Source organism: Poecilia reticulata, linkage group LG1 (assembly GCF_000633615.1).
Source record: "Poecilia reticulata strain Guanapo linkage group LG1, Guppy_female_1.0+MT, whole genome shotgun sequence".
Classification (NCBI taxonomy): Eukaryota; Metazoa; Chordata; class Actinopteri; order Cyprinodontiformes; family Poeciliidae; genus Poecilia; species Poecilia reticulata.
This window is the reverse complement of record NC_024331.1, coordinates 9748840-9766362: the sequence shown is the minus strand read 5'-3', so window position 1 is coordinate 9766362 and position 17523 is coordinate 9748840. Positions and strand designations below refer to the sequence as shown.

General features: G+C 38.6%; 1 protein-coding gene across 1 annotated transcript in view; it reads left to right on the top strand.

The window, feature by feature from the left end:
- Window positions 1-2129: 2129 nt before the first annotated feature.
- Window positions 2130-17523, top strand: part of LOC103476323 (complement C3-like) — a 24156-nt gene continuing 8762 nt past the window's right edge. The window contains exons 1-23 of the mRNA XM_008428979.2: window positions 2130-2207; window positions 3819-4014; window positions 4099-4261; window positions 6018-6109; window positions 6338-6426; window positions 6960-7042; window positions 7144-7231; window positions 7320-7422; window positions 7498-7618; window positions 7919-8034; window positions 8974-9120; window positions 9437-9536; window positions 9625-9716; window positions 9837-10028; window positions 10135-10290; window positions 10388-10517; window positions 10834-10887; window positions 12054-12171; window positions 12304-12392; window positions 12483-12622; window positions 12987-13199; window positions 16918-16981; window positions 17073-17162. Coding sequence (XP_008427201.1) covers window positions 2131-2207; window positions 3819-4014; window positions 4099-4261; window positions 6018-6109; window positions 6338-6426; window positions 6960-7042; window positions 7144-7231; window positions 7320-7422; window positions 7498-7618; window positions 7919-8034; window positions 8974-9120; window positions 9437-9536; window positions 9625-9716; window positions 9837-10028; window positions 10135-10290; window positions 10388-10517; window positions 10834-10887; window positions 12054-12171; window positions 12304-12392; window positions 12483-12622; window positions 12987-13199; window positions 16918-16981; window positions 17073-17162 — 2713 coding nt within the window. The 5' untranslated portion in view covers window position 2130. The remainder of the gene's footprint in view (window positions 2208-3818; window positions 4015-4098; window positions 4262-6017; window positions 6110-6337; window positions 6427-6959; window positions 7043-7143; window positions 7232-7319; window positions 7423-7497; window positions 7619-7918; window positions 8035-8973; window positions 9121-9436; window positions 9537-9624; window positions 9717-9836; window positions 10029-10134; window positions 10291-10387; window positions 10518-10833; window positions 10888-12053; window positions 12172-12303; window positions 12393-12482; window positions 12623-12986; window positions 13200-16917; window positions 16982-17072; window positions 17163-17523) is intronic.

Here is a 17523-nt window from a genome sequence, read left to right as displayed (position 1 = left end):
GGGGGCTAGGGGTCTTGAGCACCTGCCTCTTTTGCTCCTTGCCCCCAAGTGACCTTTTGGTCAATTTATTTTCTTTATTATTATTTATTTTATTTATTTCCTAAGCCCTCTGACACATAACATGTACTAATTTATTTGGTTTTGTGTTAGTTTAATTTGTTGTTGCTTTTTTTCAATAAAAATCACACAATAAGCCCTCCTGTCATCTTGTTACCTTTGACCTTTTGCCCATGACGCATGACGCAGTTGCCTCTCGCATAGTGAGTTAGGCGGCTAACTGGAGCTCAACGTAGCGAACGTTCCAGATTACAGAACAGCTTTTAGTGAATTAAAAAAAAACATTTTTGTTGAATAAAGTAGAGTAGACTTGCTACTTGTCAGATAACGTATTGTTTCTGCTTCAGCTCGGAGTCACAGTTTTATCAGAGAGGTCATGAAATACAACAGACACTGACAGGCCTCTGCGTCTGCCTTTCTCTGAAGAACTACTGAGCGGGAGGAGAAGCCAGGTGAGGAAAAACTGTTCTTATCTATCGATTCAGTGTTTTTATCACACAGACTTTAGGCTGCTGTTGTTGTGCTATTAGCTAGCTGATAGCTAACGACTTTGCTAGCAAAGCAAGGTAACTAAAATGCTTCTTCCCAGTATCGTTAATGATATCAGTCATTATTCAGTATTGCTTATGCAATAGGGGGCACATCGCCCTTCCAAAACCTATTATCTCTATAATGGATATATGTCTTCTAATTTCTTTTGCTGCATAATGTACATGGCATTACTAGCGTTAGGTAAATGTATCTTGAAAGAGAATAGCTAATATGTTAAGATGTACTAAATCTAGTAATTATCTCACAATTTGTAATTTATCATTGTTTATTCAACTCTGAAAGCTGTGTGACTTTAATATTCTGCCCTAAAGTGCGGCTAGATGTGCCCTTTTTTTGAGCACCTGCCCCTTTAGTGGTCTCTGCACGGCACTGCACACATATTCATTCTCACATGTTCTTACATTTATTTGTAAGACATTTTATTGAAAACCTGTAAAATTAAGATTGTTTCCCCTTTCTTCTGTGATTTAGACAAAATGTGATTCATCAAAAAATGTTTGTAAGCCAATTTTTTTCAGTCTTTAAACTACAATAATCTGCAACTTAATGTGAAGAAGTTCAAAAATGTTTGGTTTTCCAGTTCCTCTGAGTTTTTGGTTCATTCTTCACATTTGCACAACTGGAGCATTTCTTAAAACAATTACAACAAACCCAAAATCTAGCTAACCTGTACAATGGATTCAGAACAACTGGAACTAATTCAGAATGAATGGCTCGTTCCTCCAAAGCAGCTCTTCATGTCAGTGAACTTGTCATCAAAATGAAAAGTCCTGACACAACGACAATAACATCAGGGAATGCTGAAACTGATCAGACACACAAACGTTTCCAAAAAAAAAGATAAATAAATGCAAGACAATGACAGATATTGGCAACTAGTTAAACATTTATGCTTGCCATTTAAATATTTACTTAGCAATTGCACTAAATATAAAATGTACTAATTATTCAGCTCAAAGCTAAATATTTACCTAGTAAATAATATTTATCTTGCTACCTAGTTATTTTAGCTGAAAGCTAAATGTTTAGCTTCCTCGGATCTTCTCCAAAGACAGAAAAGGTTTGAGTGTTTGTCCATTTCATGTTTATAAAGTTTAAGTTATTGTTAGAAAATAGTTTCTAAACTGTTAGAATTTACCAGAACACGTCGTATCCATGCAGATGTTATTGTTTTCCACATTAACTGTCTGATGCAGATTTTAGTTTTGTTTTCTTTAATGAAGAGTTTAACAACTTTTAAAACTAAAAATATGTTTAATGTTTTATTGGAAATCCATTATTTTCTTCACTGATACTCTTGTATTTATTTCTGGTTAACAATTTGATCAGACAACAGACATTTTGTACCCTGGTGAAAAATTAATATACTAAGTATGTTAAATAACATACTGCCAGGAAGTCATGTTTACAGATGGGACTTTGATAAGGGGAAATATGGGAGGAACTTCAGGTTGGGGAGAGTTAGAAAGGCTCTGTAGAGCTTGGCTTCACACTGGCAGCAGATAGGAATCAATCTGGAGGATGAGAAGGACTCTTCTGCTGCAGCTGGCCTCTCTGGCCTTTGCCTCCTGGGCTCTTCTGGCTGATGGAGCTAATTTGTAAGTAGACCTGTGTGTTTGGAGCACAATACAAATTTATAGAAATTAAAGCCTAAAGATGAAATGTATCTGTTTCTTTGAATATAAACCATTTATGAAACCAAATTAGAATATTTTGTATGGCTTTGTATATTTCTTGTATGATTATCTCAAATGTATTACTAATAGTTTGCAAACTTTTACTATATGGTTGTTTTTTTTGACCCTCTTGAACCTTTTTGCTTTACTTGCTGCCAAAATGTTGTCCTGCATTTCGTTCTGTTTGCATAGCCTTGGATCTTTATCAATGATTGATTTACTGAGTAGTCCAAATAACAGATCATTGCCATCTACTAAAAAAGTCATCTTAAAATATGAACAACCTAAACGTTTAATCAAAGGATCAATAGCAGGTCTCAACTTTACAGCCATCGGATGCCAACAGTTCCAGAGTTTGAATGTAAAATGTCATTTAAAAGTATTCATATTGTTTTATGGTCTGGTAAAAATTGACCCCTTGTTCCAGGTTTTGCTTCACAAAGAGTCTGGGCTCTCAGCTATTGAGATATAAGATATGAGGAGGCTTGGGCTCTTGAGGTTTTAAATTTTACCCCAGTGCTGACGTTTTCCTGCACCAATTCGACATTATGAAACTTATATAAAATTGTCTCCCCTTTAAACAGCCACCCTCCACTACAAAGAGAGATATGTAGAGCCAAACAAGGCAGTTGTTGATGCTAATTCAATATTTGGAAGTATGGCCAACATAGTGTGAACGGCTTCGTTCACTTCATTTGCTGCCATTCTAAAACAGCTCAAAGGTCAGAAAATCGACGTTGTCGTTCACTACTTCTCCTGTTGGCTGATTGGTCTGGCAGAAAAGCTGTTAGAGGGAATCGAGTGAGCAGGAGAAAACCCAGATTGTACTGCAGGCAAGATTTGAATTGAGCAGAGGAGCGCAGAAAGGCAACTTTTTCACATTCTGTTGTGTAACAACCCAAGTTTATTGGAATGTTATGTGACTAACACTCTGGAATGCAAAATTGTTAAGTAGAAATAAAAGGACAGGTGACTTTTTTGTAAATAAAAAATCTGAGAAGTGTGGTATGCGTATGTATTTGGTATAGGTATCTACCAAGACATCCATCTAAGCTAACATTTTATGTAAGGAGAGCATTAATCAAAAAGGCAGCCAAGATGCCTATGGTAATTATAGAAGATCTAAGATCCACTGCACAAATGGAAAAATCTCTTCACAGTCTAGTTTTAGCAGTGTGGACTATAAATGAAGTAGTGATGGATGATTACCATGATGAAAGCTATTATTTTAATAGAGCAATAAAATGTCCTGTTTGCAGTTTGTCCCAAACTGAAAGATGGAATTAGGGTGGAGTGTTACCAACAGTCGTTTAACAATAGCCGTTTCCCTAAGTGGCCATTGGCCAACAAAAGAATTCAGTTTTGAATGATCAAATGCATGTTTTTCTCTCTTGTGATCATCGCCATATAGTACTATCCTCATTTAAATGTATGTAAACCTAATCACTCTAAACCACAAATTAGCAGCATTTTGTTGGAATCTAGTTCTTTTTTTCAAAATACCCATCCATGTACCATATAATTTACCTGCAGCAAAGTGATGTCTGCCCCCAACCTGCTGCGAGTGGGAACAGCAGAAAACATCTTTGTGGAATGTCAGGACTGCACTGGAGGGGACATGGTGGTCAGCATCAGCGTGATGAACCATCCCACCAAAAACAAGGAGCTGACTAGGACATCCGTGACCCTCAACAGGGCGAATAACTACCAGGGGTTTGGAAAAGTAACTGTAAGTAAAACAGTCTTGCAATAACAGGATGGCTAACATGCCTGAAGTGCTTCTTATCAGTCTGCCTTCTCACTCTGGCTTCAGATACCAACAGCAGAATTCAGCAAGGATCCCACTATGAGGCAATATGTTTATCTTCAAGCCAATTTTCCAGACAAAACTCTGGAAAAAATTGTCCTGGTGTCTTTCCAGTCTGGGTACATCTTCATACAGACGGACAAGACGCTCTATACTCCCAACAGCAGGGGTAAGAAGGCGCTCTTTCAACCATGTTGGACAAAACAAAGCATATTTAGATGTTTGACTCGCATAAAATAATCTACTTGAGAGCTATGGTAATACATTTTATCTCTTGAGAAATAAAGCACAGCTGCAGAAATCATATGATCTGGGAAAAGTGTAAATATATAGCGTTTATCTAAATATATAGATGCAAGCAGTCCTATGTATATATATTTCCCATAGACATATATGAAATCTGCGCAACTTTGTTTTACTTGCCTTACCTGATTACTTGATTGGCTCAGACATCTCAATCTGCTGCAAATAATTAAAGCACAAGGACAAAGTATAAAGTAATTATTTAATTTTTAACCTGTAACAATGAACACACAGGGGAATTTATTCGCAAAAACTAGCCTACAAAAAATGAGGAGAGAAGGTAAATATAGAAAGTTAAAAGGAACAAAATGAAATTATTACTTAAATGAATCATTAAATGAATAAATATATAAATCATTTCTTTAATAGACACTTAATTTATTAAAGGTGCTATTTGTAACTTTAATTTATAAAAATCTGTTTTTTACATACATACAGAAAGTGCTCACATGTCGCGATAAAGAATAAATCAATTAATTGGATGATAAACAGACCTATCAACCTCATTTTAATTATCGACCTCATTTTAATTATCGTCTTTATCGTCTCTTCCGGCCTTTTTTCTTTCTGTTAATGACACTGAATGAACAAAGGCTCAACACCGGTGCTCTCCACTGACCCTCCCTTCCTCATTTGCTTAGTCTAATGTCCAGCGCACACGACATGAGTTGTGTGCGCATAATCTGCACTCATTTGGTTGAATGCAGTATTTATTTCCACTTTGGCTTTATGTTGTCTAGTTTTTATTCAAGTACGTTTTTTGTCAATGGAGACTGAGAATCCATTTTATTTTTGTTTTTGGTTGTTTTGTTTATTTAGTTTATCAGTTCCAGTGTTACGTGTTCTTTTGAAAATAAGGTGTATCTATCAGGAAATCGCAGTGCATTATTACGTCATTTCCATTAAATTAGTGTCAAAAGATCTTGAAACAATATTATTGTTTATCGCAATAATTTTTTATACAATTAACCGTCCATCAAAATTTGTTATCGTGACAGGCCTATTCACACTACCTATATGTACATAATGATGTGAGCTCCCAAAACCAGTTGAAGCAGTTCACAGTTCACAGTTCAAAGTTAATTCAGGAACTCGACTGCCTGCAGTCCTTCCTCTGATTGGTCATTTCCTATCTCTACTCTTTGTTTCTCTTTTCTTGGCTCAACCGATAGGATGAATGCTACTTTAAGCTTCAATGGTGTGATGGAGTGTTCCAGTATACATTTCTTTTTTAAATTAATTAGACTTATTCATGATTCTCATGAAGTCATTTAATTGACAGAGGTGCTGAAGTTCAGTCCTCGGGAGTTGCCGTCCTGCTTCTTTCTTGTCCAACACACCTGAATGGCTAAATTTACTCATCAGCAGGTCGTTCAGTTCTGCTAAGTTCTGCTGGCTGGCACTTCATTCCTCAACCAGACAGTTTTTAAATCGCAGCAGAAATAAAGAGTTAGTAAACTAAACAAACATTAGACTTGTTTACTAAACACTCAGACTAGCATACAGCCTTTTTTAAACAGAAAACTTACAGAAAAGGTGAAATCATAAATAAATGTGCTATTTGGAAAAGAAGATATATTTAAAACCTATGAGAAACTTACATCTTTCTGTCTCTATGCCAGTTTCTTTCAGGTTGTTTGCCTTGACTTCACAAATGGAGCCTGTGGGTAGAAATGATCAGAGCCAAAATCATACTGTGCTCATCGAGATTATGGTACTATGTTTTATTCTTTTCAGATGACAACGAGGACGACAATTAATATCCAGGATCAATCCACGTTTATTTTTCTTCATCCTAATTAGCAAATTATTTTCATATTCAGTTCAGGAAAAGGAGAATACTAAGATTAGCTAACATAAATAACTAGARCAAATGAAGGATGTTATCAAAATGTAAATGGGCTAACTTTTAAAATCTGTCCATTGTATAAATTTACCTTAGACTCCTGAGGAAATCATCACATCTCTTGATGTAGTTGCTTTGAACTCTGGTATGTTCTCTGGACATTACCAACTTGGTGAGATTGCCAGGTGAGTACATTTACAATAACCATGAAACGTTTTTACCATATTAAATAAATAATACATTATTTACTCAAATAAATGTATTTGCTATAAAAGACTTGATCACGTTAGTTTGGCTAAAAGTTCCTTGGCCTACATAATGCAAATTTTCCTTGAGTATCTAAATTCTGGGCGTTGATCACAGTCATACAGGTTTTATTTCTTGAATAAAATATGCAAACTAAGCCACTTAACAAGGAACTAAATTTAGGAGATTAGCAAGAATGTAATTTTTCATTTTATTTGTATATTAATATTATTATTATTATTATTATTGACATTTTTGTGTTTTAATAAGCCTAGTTATTGAATTACACTGCACTAATTGGGCTGATTTATGTCTTTGAGAGAACAAAGCACAATAATCCAATCCTTTTCATAAGAATTAACTTCTGGACAGATTTCAGATTCACAGGATATTCAGAGCTTTTATTGACAATAATTTTTTCCCCCAGTTGATCAGAGATTTTTGACCCTGTGTGTGTTTGTGTCTTTCTCAGCCCTGGACTGTGGAAGATGGTGGCAAAGTTCGAAAGCAACCCACAGCAGAGATATTATGCTGAATTTGAAGTCAAAGAATATGGTAAACATTCATTTATGTAGCTTGTTTTCAAATCTATCCACCATTCGTTCTGTTGTTCACCTGCTGATAATAATACATTAAAAGATGTTTTCATTTTGCAGTACTTCCCAGTTTTGAGGTTAAGTTGTTGCCTGTGGTCCCTTTCTTCTACGTCGACAGTGAACAACTTACCATCAACATCAAAGCTGCGTATGACTTTTTATGATCCTCATAACTGAAATAAAAGCGGATTTGTTTGTCACTTTTGTTCTTAATTTGTCTATTCATTTGGTTGTAGATATCAATTTGGGAAAGAGGTTTATGGGACTGCTTATGTGATGTTTGGTATCATGGAAGACAACGTGAAGAGAAGCATCCCACACTCTCTCACGCGAGTCCCAGTGAGCTCTAGGACTATGTTTTATGTTAAAATTTAAAAAGTCAGGCTGAGCTAACTTGGGGTTGTTGGATCACAGGTTGTGAATGGTGAAGGGCAGGTCACACTGCAAAGGAATCAGATCACTCAGACCTTCCCAGGAATTTATCATCTTGTAGGAAAATCCATCTTTGTGTCTGCCACTGTGCTGACAGAGAGCGGTGAGTGACTGGGCTGCATGTTCAGTGTTTTATTACATTTTAAATAAATCATATTTATCAGTTGAACAAGCAGCAACATGAAAACAGAAGAGATAAAAGAAACAACACTGATATTTAGAAAAAAATATACTTTTTCTACCTCAGTGAAAAGTAATAAACAAATTACTTACATTATTTAGACAAAATAACTCAGACTGAAATAACCTTTTTGCCCCTGAAATAACACCTCTTCTTGATTTTATTGAACATCTTCTCCCTACTTAGATTACACAAGACTATTTTCTCAATTTGTTTTTGCAGATAATGAAATGGTGGAAGCAGAGCTGAGAGGCATCCAGATTGTCACGTCGCCCTACAAAATCACCTTAACAAGAACCCCCACATTTTTTAAACCAGGAATGTCCTTTGATGTTGTGGTACGGAACCAGACGTTGTTTTTCTTATTTCACCATTAAGATGTTAGTAACTAAGAGCTTTAAAATGTGTAATGTTTGTGTAAAGATCTTTTTTTATTATGTGCATGGTTACTTTATGTTGTGCAACAAGAAGTACATTATTGTTTGGCATATGCAATTATTAAGTTATTAATAAAATTATAAATGAAGTTGGGGCTGCAGCTGATGATCAGGAATCTTTAGTCAAACACATCAGTCGCTCAGGAAGGAAGGAATTCAACGCTACTGGACTATAAACACTGCACTCATACACCAGAATAAGTGAGAATTTATTAATGAAAATTAACCTTATAGTCAAAATATTCAGCCACCAGATTCCATAACTAAATTACTAATCATGCAGCTATCTGCTAGTCAAAGGATCAAATGATGAAACGAAATACTGAAAAATGACCTCAAGACTAATAATAGCCCTTCTGCTGGCATTCTTCTAATAGTAGATTGTCAGAGAAAGAGCAGCAACACAGAAGGATCACAACTCAACATGAACATATGAAGAGAAAAAAAGATAGGTGTGTGTGCAAAGACATAGGAGACAGGGACAACCTGTCCCACCCTGGAAGAAAAAGTCCAGACCCAAATTAGAGCAAAGGTTTTCTACAACAATAGGCATGTGATGAGATGTAGTTTCATTTTAGATAACTTGTGCCCAGCACTGTTCTAACTGCATGCAGCATAAACTAAACTATTAACATCATATTAATCCTAAAATGTTCAGAACCTGCCCTGCGACAGACTGACGACCTGTCCAGGGTGTACCCCGCCTCTCGCCCGGAACGTTAGCTGGAGATAGGCACCAGCAACCCTCCCGACCCCATTAAGGGACAAGGGTGCAAGAAAATGGATGGATGGATGGATGTTCAGAACCTGTCTAATTCATTTTTCTGCACTCAATGACAGGTTGAAGTAGTACATCCCAACGACAGTCCAGCAGAAAATGTCCCGGTGGTAGTAAGTCCTGGTGATGTGAGGGRAATCACAGCAGCCAATGGGAGGGCAAGAGTCACCATCAATATACCAGCAACGGATTCCAATCTGAGAATCACTGTAAGTTAGTTGGCGATGAATTACTGTAACTCTTAACTCAAAGACGAGGCAACAACAATTTGCTGAAATCGACTAAACATAACACTGATGAAATGTACGAGCCAATCCAATCACCGCAGGACATGTCCAAACATCAGGGCCCCTAACGCATCACAATGTGAAAAACATGTTTCCTGCCATTTTTTATTACACGTCAACAGTCAGGATTCTAGGATTGCAAATTGTTTAAGAATAATGTAAAAACTTATTTTGTCTTTGGAAAGGTACAGAGTTTGATTTGTATGCTTACACAGTGCATGTGTGAATGAAATTACAGGCAAAAACGGACAAAGATAATCTTTTACCATCAAGACAAGCAGCGACTGAGATGGAAGCGTTTGCTTATTTGTCCAGTAGCAAGAGCTACATCCACATAGGTAGGCAGTTTTCTCAAAGACGTCATGTTCAGGTCACCAGTCTCATTTATTACACCTTAACAATATTTGCAACTTTGTAACCTTGCAGCAATAGACACAGTTGAGGTAACAGTAGGACAGCTTCTGAAGATAAACCTCGTCCTCAATAACCTGCTGCTTGCAAAGGATATCACATACCTGGTGAGACATTTCTATTGCACTTGCCAGTGATGCGCACACAGAATTGCTACCTCCTCTTAATTGTGCTAGTTTCTCTGGACATATTTGATATCTACTAATATCCAATTATCTGCATCCCAGATCCTAAGCAGAGGCCACTTGCTGAAATATGAGCGCTACAGAAGTAGTGGCCAAACTCTGATTTCCCTAATTCTTCCCATCACCAAAGAGATGTTGCCCTCATTCCGCATCATAGCCTACTACCACCCAACCGATAATGAAGTGGTGTCGGACTCTGTTTGGGTGGATGTGAAAGACTCGTGCATGGGCTCGGTAAGACTCATTCCACTGACAATATGAGTCAAACCTGGACAAATCCTTGGTATGTAGATGTTTGGCATTATGAGGAAATATTTTGTGCTATTTTCTCCCCATGTAGTTGACCTTGGAGTCAAAGAGGCCGCTTCCGTCCTATGAGCCTCGCAGGATGTTCACTCTGAAAGTCACAGGAGATCCAGGGGCCACAGTGGGACTCGTCGCAGTTGATAAAGGCGTCTACGTCCTGAACAACAAGCACCGTCTCACCCAGAAAAAGGTACATACTACCGTATCTGAAAATCTAGAAATTGACTGTGTTTGTCTGGTTTTCTTTAACCATAAGTCTTTGGCTGGTTTATTTCTGCACCCTGCAGGTGTGGGACGAGGTAGAGCATCATGACATAGGCTGCACACCAGGTGGTGGGAGCAACAGTATGAATGTGTTCTTTGATGCTGGGCTGGTGTTTGAGTCAAGCACCGCTGCAGGAACCGCCTACAGACAAGGTGAGTTCACTTCACCTTGTAGTGAAGTTTGTATTTTTATTCTCGGTTCAACTAAATGAGGTTCTGCATACAATTCAAATACCTTCATGGAGTTGGGTTACAGTTAATGATATGAATCCTTAATTCTTATTTTAAAAATGTAAACAGTGATAATCATTATTATTTTTAGATGAAAACAATGTGATGTCATGTTTTTGATGGATTTTCATGTTGGCAGAAGGTTTAAACACAGTGACTACTATTTTTAATAATGAATGTCTTTTTTAAGGGTATTAAGTTGTTATTTATCTAAAAGATATTTTGTATTCAATTTCAGAGCTGAAATGCAAAACAACATCCAGACAGAAAAGAGACACAACAGCTTCCCTAAGTAAGAGGCACAGATTTAAACTAAAAAGAAATCCCTTTTAATATTGATACTTTTTTTACTAATACATCTACAGTTGATACCAGAAGTTTACATGAAAAGAAACAAAAACACACGCACCATTTCTGTCTTCACTGTTTGAGGTTAAATCAGACCAAACATATCTAATTTTAAATAAGACAGAATTACTTTTTATATATATGCTAGACGCACATAAATAATGTGAGAGAGTTTTATTCATTACTGTTTTCTAACCCAGAAGCTTACATACACCTCCTCGGTATATGTTAGTATTGCCTTCAAACTTTATGACCAGGGTCAAACATTTTTTGTTTTCTTCCACAAGCTTCTGACTATTGTTTCCTGCACACTGTCTCATTTCTCCTGACAGCTGCTGTCATGTTTATAAGCCACCTTGCTCACACACACCTTTTCAGATCTGTCCACTGTCTCTCCATAATAATGAGTTTAGGGCTGTGTGAAGACGACGCCAAAATATTGATTTTAATGTCCTTAAGTCACTTTGTAACTACTTAGGCTGGACGTTTATGGTCATTGTCCATTTAAAAGACCCATTTGTGCAGAACTTTAGCTTCCGTTTGATAAGTAAAGTCTGAAAAGAGTTTAGTCTCATTTATTGAATATAAATACTTATAAATAAATGCCATCACCATAATCTTTAGCTCCTTCACCAATACTGTGTGAAATTCAAGACAGACTCCAAAATCCCAATTTTACTTCCAGTGATAATAGGAGAATTATGTTGATGAAATTAAAATATTAACTGTAAAATGGAGCATTATCCAAATTTTTTTCCCAGATTTTTTCAAATCTTGGGAACAATTCTTTCACTTATCCAAGTGTTCAAACACCTATTGGTAAATATACATATTGACTGTCAGGTCAACATGATAGATATGTTGGAAAGGACTATATAACATAGATAATGATTCATTAAAATATACTATCATTTATAGATTACAGGCATTGACTAGTGTGTGCGCACGCTTGGGACATCTTGTTAGTCAGAGAAACACAGTGAACACAGTGATGGTGTCATACACCATCTCCATCCAAAATGACCCCACAATGAAAGGCTTGTTGTGATTAATACTGCAGTGCTGGATATTTTTATAACTAAAGAAACACAAACCATGCTATGTACTTAGGTGAATCAGATGACAGCTACATGGACACCTATGAAATTGTTTCTCGAACCATATTCCCTGAAAGTTGGCTGTGGATCGACATCCAACTTCCTGTTTGCCCAGCAGGAAATCCTAATTGGTGAGTCATTTGATGAAATTGAAATAATCTACCACAGTAAAAGAATAAAACACTGGACATTTAATTTGCTAAACTAATAATCTCTAATTATATTTTTAACATTGCCTTTGTTTTTGTGTGTGTGCGTTTCAGTGAATCCACATCATTGGAGAGAAATATCTTTCTACATGACTCAATGACAACCTGGCAGTTCACCGGCATCAGTCTCTCAAGGACACTTGGTGAGGAGTCGTCTGTGTTTTCCTACTATCTCAATTTCAGCACCTCTTATTTCTTGTCTCATTTCTTCTTTGCCTTCACTCACCCTAAAGGTCTCTGTGTTGGCGAGCCATTGGAGGTTATTGTTCGCAAGGAATTTTTCATTGATCTCCAACTCCCTTATTCAGCCGTCCGAGGGGAGCAGCTTGAAATTAAAGCGATCCTTCATAACTACAGCCCAGACCTTATTACTGTAAGTCATAAAGGAGAGAGATGAAAAAATCTGTGAAACTGTCAAAGATTAAGAAAAAGATAAGAATAGCAGCACTAAAGTGGCATAATTCACATTTATCTTTGTTTACCTGACTTTTTTACATCTGACGTGGACCAGAACTCAAGATCAAAAAAATCATCGGCAGTTAAGATTATTCCCCCAAAATAAAATGTAGAATATTCCTGGAAATTGAGGAAAAACTGTAACAGTTTGACAATGAACAATATTATTCTCTACTATTCAATAAATAACAGCAATTTTATGTAAATATTTGAAACACCTTTTTAGATTTCCATACGCTTGTGATGTCAATATCTTTCTCTGTCTTTATAATATTTTTAAGGTTCGTGTGGATCTGATTGAGGAAGAGAACGTGTGCAGCGTAGCCTCCAAGCGTGGGAAGTACCGGCAGGAGGTCAGAGTTGGAGCCCGAACTACACGATCTGTTCCATTCATCATTATTCCAATAAAGGAAGGAGAGCGTAGCATCGAGGTCAAGGCAGCTGTCAAGGACTCATTCCTTAATGASGGAGTTATGAAGATGCTGCGCGTTGTGGTAAGAGTGACAAAGGGTTTGTTTGTTTTGTGCAACAATGGGTCTGGTTTTCTGTGACGGATTGAGCAGTCAAAGGAAAGCCAGGCACAGGTTTAAATTAAAAAAGAATTGTTTTTTATTTAACCCAAAACACAGACTTTGGTAAATAATGAAAAAAAATTACAAAGCTGGGCCCATAAAAGAAGTCAAAGTAACAGACTTCAACTCAGACTAACTCAAACAAACAGACATAAATGAGACAAAGGGGAAAGTTAAATACTGGCTGATCAGGCCACATAGAAGACACAAATGGGGGAACACACAAAAACCTAAGCTAACATAGAATTGATGATGAGTAGTAGTATGAACCAATTTGCAGTCTCAGCAGGCTTGCTCCACCCTTTCTCCACCTCTTTGTTCTCCTGAAGGACTAGAGCAGCCGGCACTGAGGCAGCTCAAAGAACAAACAAAGGTTAAATCAAGCAGAATGTAACAGTGTAAACTAAAATGTGCGCACTTATTCTAGAATACAGTGATATGATGTGTTGCCTTCTAAACAAAACCCAGTTATTCTGTAAATTAAATCCTAGACTTAAAGAAACCCAAATATAAATATGGTGAGACTGAACTTTATTGTGTGTGGTGTGATTGAATCCATCCATCCATTTTCTTTACACCTTTGTCCCTTAGTGGGGTCGGTAGGTGCTGGTGCCTATCTCCAGCTAACGTTTCGGGCAAGAGGCGGGGTACACCCTGGACAGGTCGCCAGTCTGTCACGGGGCAACACAGAGACGCACAGGACAAACAACCAAGCACACACACTCACACCTAGGGGCAATTTAGACAGACCAATTAACCTGTTGGTAACCTGTTTTGGACTGTGGGAGGAAACCAGAGTACCCAGAGAAAACCCACGCATGCACAGGGAGAACATGCAAACTCCATGCAGAAAGACCGGGGCCAGGAATCTAACCCAGAACCTTCTTGCAATCACACAGGCAGCCCTGTGTGATTGAATGTTACCACATTTGTGTGTGGCTGACAAAACACTCAGAATTCTGACTTTAATCTCAAAAATAATAATTCTGACTTTAATCTCAGAATTCTGAAGTCAGAATTATTATTTTGAGATTAAAGTCAGAACTTTAAAAAAAATTTTCCAGTGGCCCCAATCCTCTTCTGTGTACCTATTAAGACAAATAGAAAAAGTTTCATGCAGAAAAAAAACATTTTTAAGACTTTAAAACAGGTCAGTTTGACCGGCAACATAAGAGGAGGGTTAAACAATTTATTTTCTGAAAAGAAATTACAATGTCTTGTATCTTGAACAAATATTTTTGACCTCAATGCTGCATATATTTATGTAAAGATATGAAATAGAATTTTTATTGTGGATTTCACAGATTCAGTTATGTTCAGCTTACTTCATTACAGAAAAAAATTTCTCAATGTGGCAATAATTAACAACTCTCTGAACCAAATGTATGTCCCATCATATTTTAAAACAGCAAAAGTAACCCCTGTATTAAAGAAATCTAATCTTGATTTTGGCTTGATTCTCCGATTTCTGTCCCATCGCTGAGCTGCTTGCAAAAGTTGTAGAAACACTATTCAGATCCTGGTTATGCAAGTTACAGAGCTGATCCCTTTTCAGTCTGGCTTTCTGAAACGGCCTCCTACTGAAACAGCTTTAGTAAAAGTCTACAGCGATCAGTTAATGACTGCTGTTGGTCCTATTAGAGCTCAGTGCCGCCTTTGAAACCATCGACAACATAGCCTTGTTAAACCGGCTGAAAGTTCTTGGTGGTATTTCTAGCTCAGACTGACTCACGTTCATACCTTTCTTACTTTAACTTTTTGGTTTCAAACACCAGTAAGAAAGAAATTTTCATTACAACTCGCAGTCGCCTACATCCTAAAATCAGTCAGACAATTGCCTCTTACTGCCCAGTAACAAAATCACAGCCTATGCTGACTCACAGACAACCCATTCTGCAGGACATTAGTTGCAAAAAGGACTTATTTACTTCATTGTCCATTTGCACCTTGCATATAGGACTCTCTTTCTATTTATGTCCATCCATCCATCCATCCATTTTCTTCCGCTTATCCGGGGTCGGGTCGCGGGGGCAGCAGCTTCAGAAGGGAGGCCCAGACTTCCCTCTCCCCAGCCACTTCTTCCAGCTCCTCCGGGGGAATCCCAAGGCGTTCCCAGGCCAGCCGAGAGACATAGTCCCTCCAGCGTGTCCTGGGTCTTCCCCGAGGCCTCCTCCCGGTGGGACGTGCCCGGAACACCTCACCAGGGAGGCGTCCAGGAGGCATCCTTACCAGATGCCCGAGCCACCTCAACTGGCTCCTCTCGACGTGGAGGAGCAGCGGCTCTACTCTGAGTCCCTCCCGGATGACCGAGCTTCTCACCCTATCTCTAAGGGAGAGCCCAGCCACCCTGCGGAGGAAACCCATTTCGGCCGCTTGTACCCGTGATCTCGTTCTTTCGGTCATGACCCAAAGCTCATGACCATAGATGAGGGTGGGAACGTAGATAGACCGGTAAATCGAGAGCTTCGCTTTTTGGCTCAGCTCTCTCTTCACCACGACGGACCGGTACAGCGCCCGCTTCACAGTAGACGCTGCCCCAATCCGCCTGTCGATCTCCCGCTCCCTTCTTCCCTCATTCGTGAACAAGATCCCCAGATACTTAAACTCCTCCACTTGAGGCAGGACGACCCCCCTGACCCGGAGAAGGCACTCTACCCTTTTCCGGCTCAAGACCATGGCCTCGGATTTGGAGGCACTGAGCCTCATCCCGGCCGCTTCACACTCGGCTGCGAACCGCTCCAGTGAGAGCTGCAGATCACGTTCCGATGAAGCCAACAGGACCACATCATCCGCAAAAAGCAGAGATGCGATCCTAAGGCCACCAAAACGGATCCCCTCAACACCTCGGCTGCGCCTAGAAATTCTGTCCATAAAAGTAATGAACAGAATCGGTGACAAAGGGCAGCCTTGGCGGAGTCCAACTCTCACCGGAAACGAGCCCGACTTACTGCCGGCAATGCGGACCAGACTCTGACACCGGTCATACAGGGACCTGACAGCCCGTATCAAAGGGCCCGGTACCCCATACTCCCGGAGTACCCCCCACAGGGCCCCCCGAGGGACACGGTCGAACGCCTTCTCCAAGTCCACAAAACACATGTAGACTGGTTGGGCGAACTCCCATGCACCCTCCAGGACCCTGCTGAAGGCGTAGAGCTGGTCCAGTGTTCCACGACCAGGAACACTGGACCAGCTCTATTTATGTATTTTATCTTATATTTATTGAATGTATGCTCTAATTGCCACAATTAATTACCACCCCTGGGGATAAATAATTGAATTGAACTGAATAAAAAAGTGACACACACTACAATAAGTTATTCAGCCATTCGCACACTGAGCTACTGGATTGTAGCCACAGCTGCCAAGGGGCCGACTGACAGAGGACACAATGACAGAGGAGGAAGGAGCAGGGATCAACCCACCGATTGTGGAACAAACTCCTGCCACCTTCACCACCATCATCACGCAGTAGTAACTTATGTGTATTAAAAAACGGGCAGGCATGTTTGGATTTACTTAGATGTCATACATTTTAGAGTTTTAGATTTTTTTTTTAATTGCATGTTTTTGCTTTGACCTACCAGAATCATTGAATATACATTTATTGTTAATGTTTGTTCAAACTTTCCTTTTACAGCCTGAAGGTGTACTGACCAAAGTAGTTCAGAGTGTAACTTTAAATCCAGCTGTAAAAGGTCAAGGTATGTTTTTACATCATCAAGGCAAGATTTCAGTGATATACAGTTTTTGTTATTTTTTCTAACTAAGTCAATTGTTCTTTTCTACTTTCAGGTGGAGTACAAGTTGAAACCCTGAACAGTAATATTTCCTGGAAAGATTTGGCACCAAACGCACCAACCAGCACATATGTTTCTGTGACTGGTGAGAGATGTTGTTACACCCACACGAATTATGCAAACAAAGCTGTTTGACAATCAACTATGAATTGATCTGGATTTCTTCCACCTTTCTGGAAGTTGGAATTAGAGCTGTTGTAAACGATTATTTTAGTAATCGAGTAATCTATAGATTTTTCTTACGATTAATCGAGTAATCGGATAAAAACAATTATGAAATAAAATATTGGTAAATCTTCCATAACACCAGTGTTACTATCGGATATCAACATCAGTCTATTTGTTCCACATTTGAGCTTCCCTACCAGTTACTATTTTGTAGACCGTGGGAGCAATACGGGATATTTACCGCTCCTCCGTTCAGAAACTCATCTACCAGCCATGTT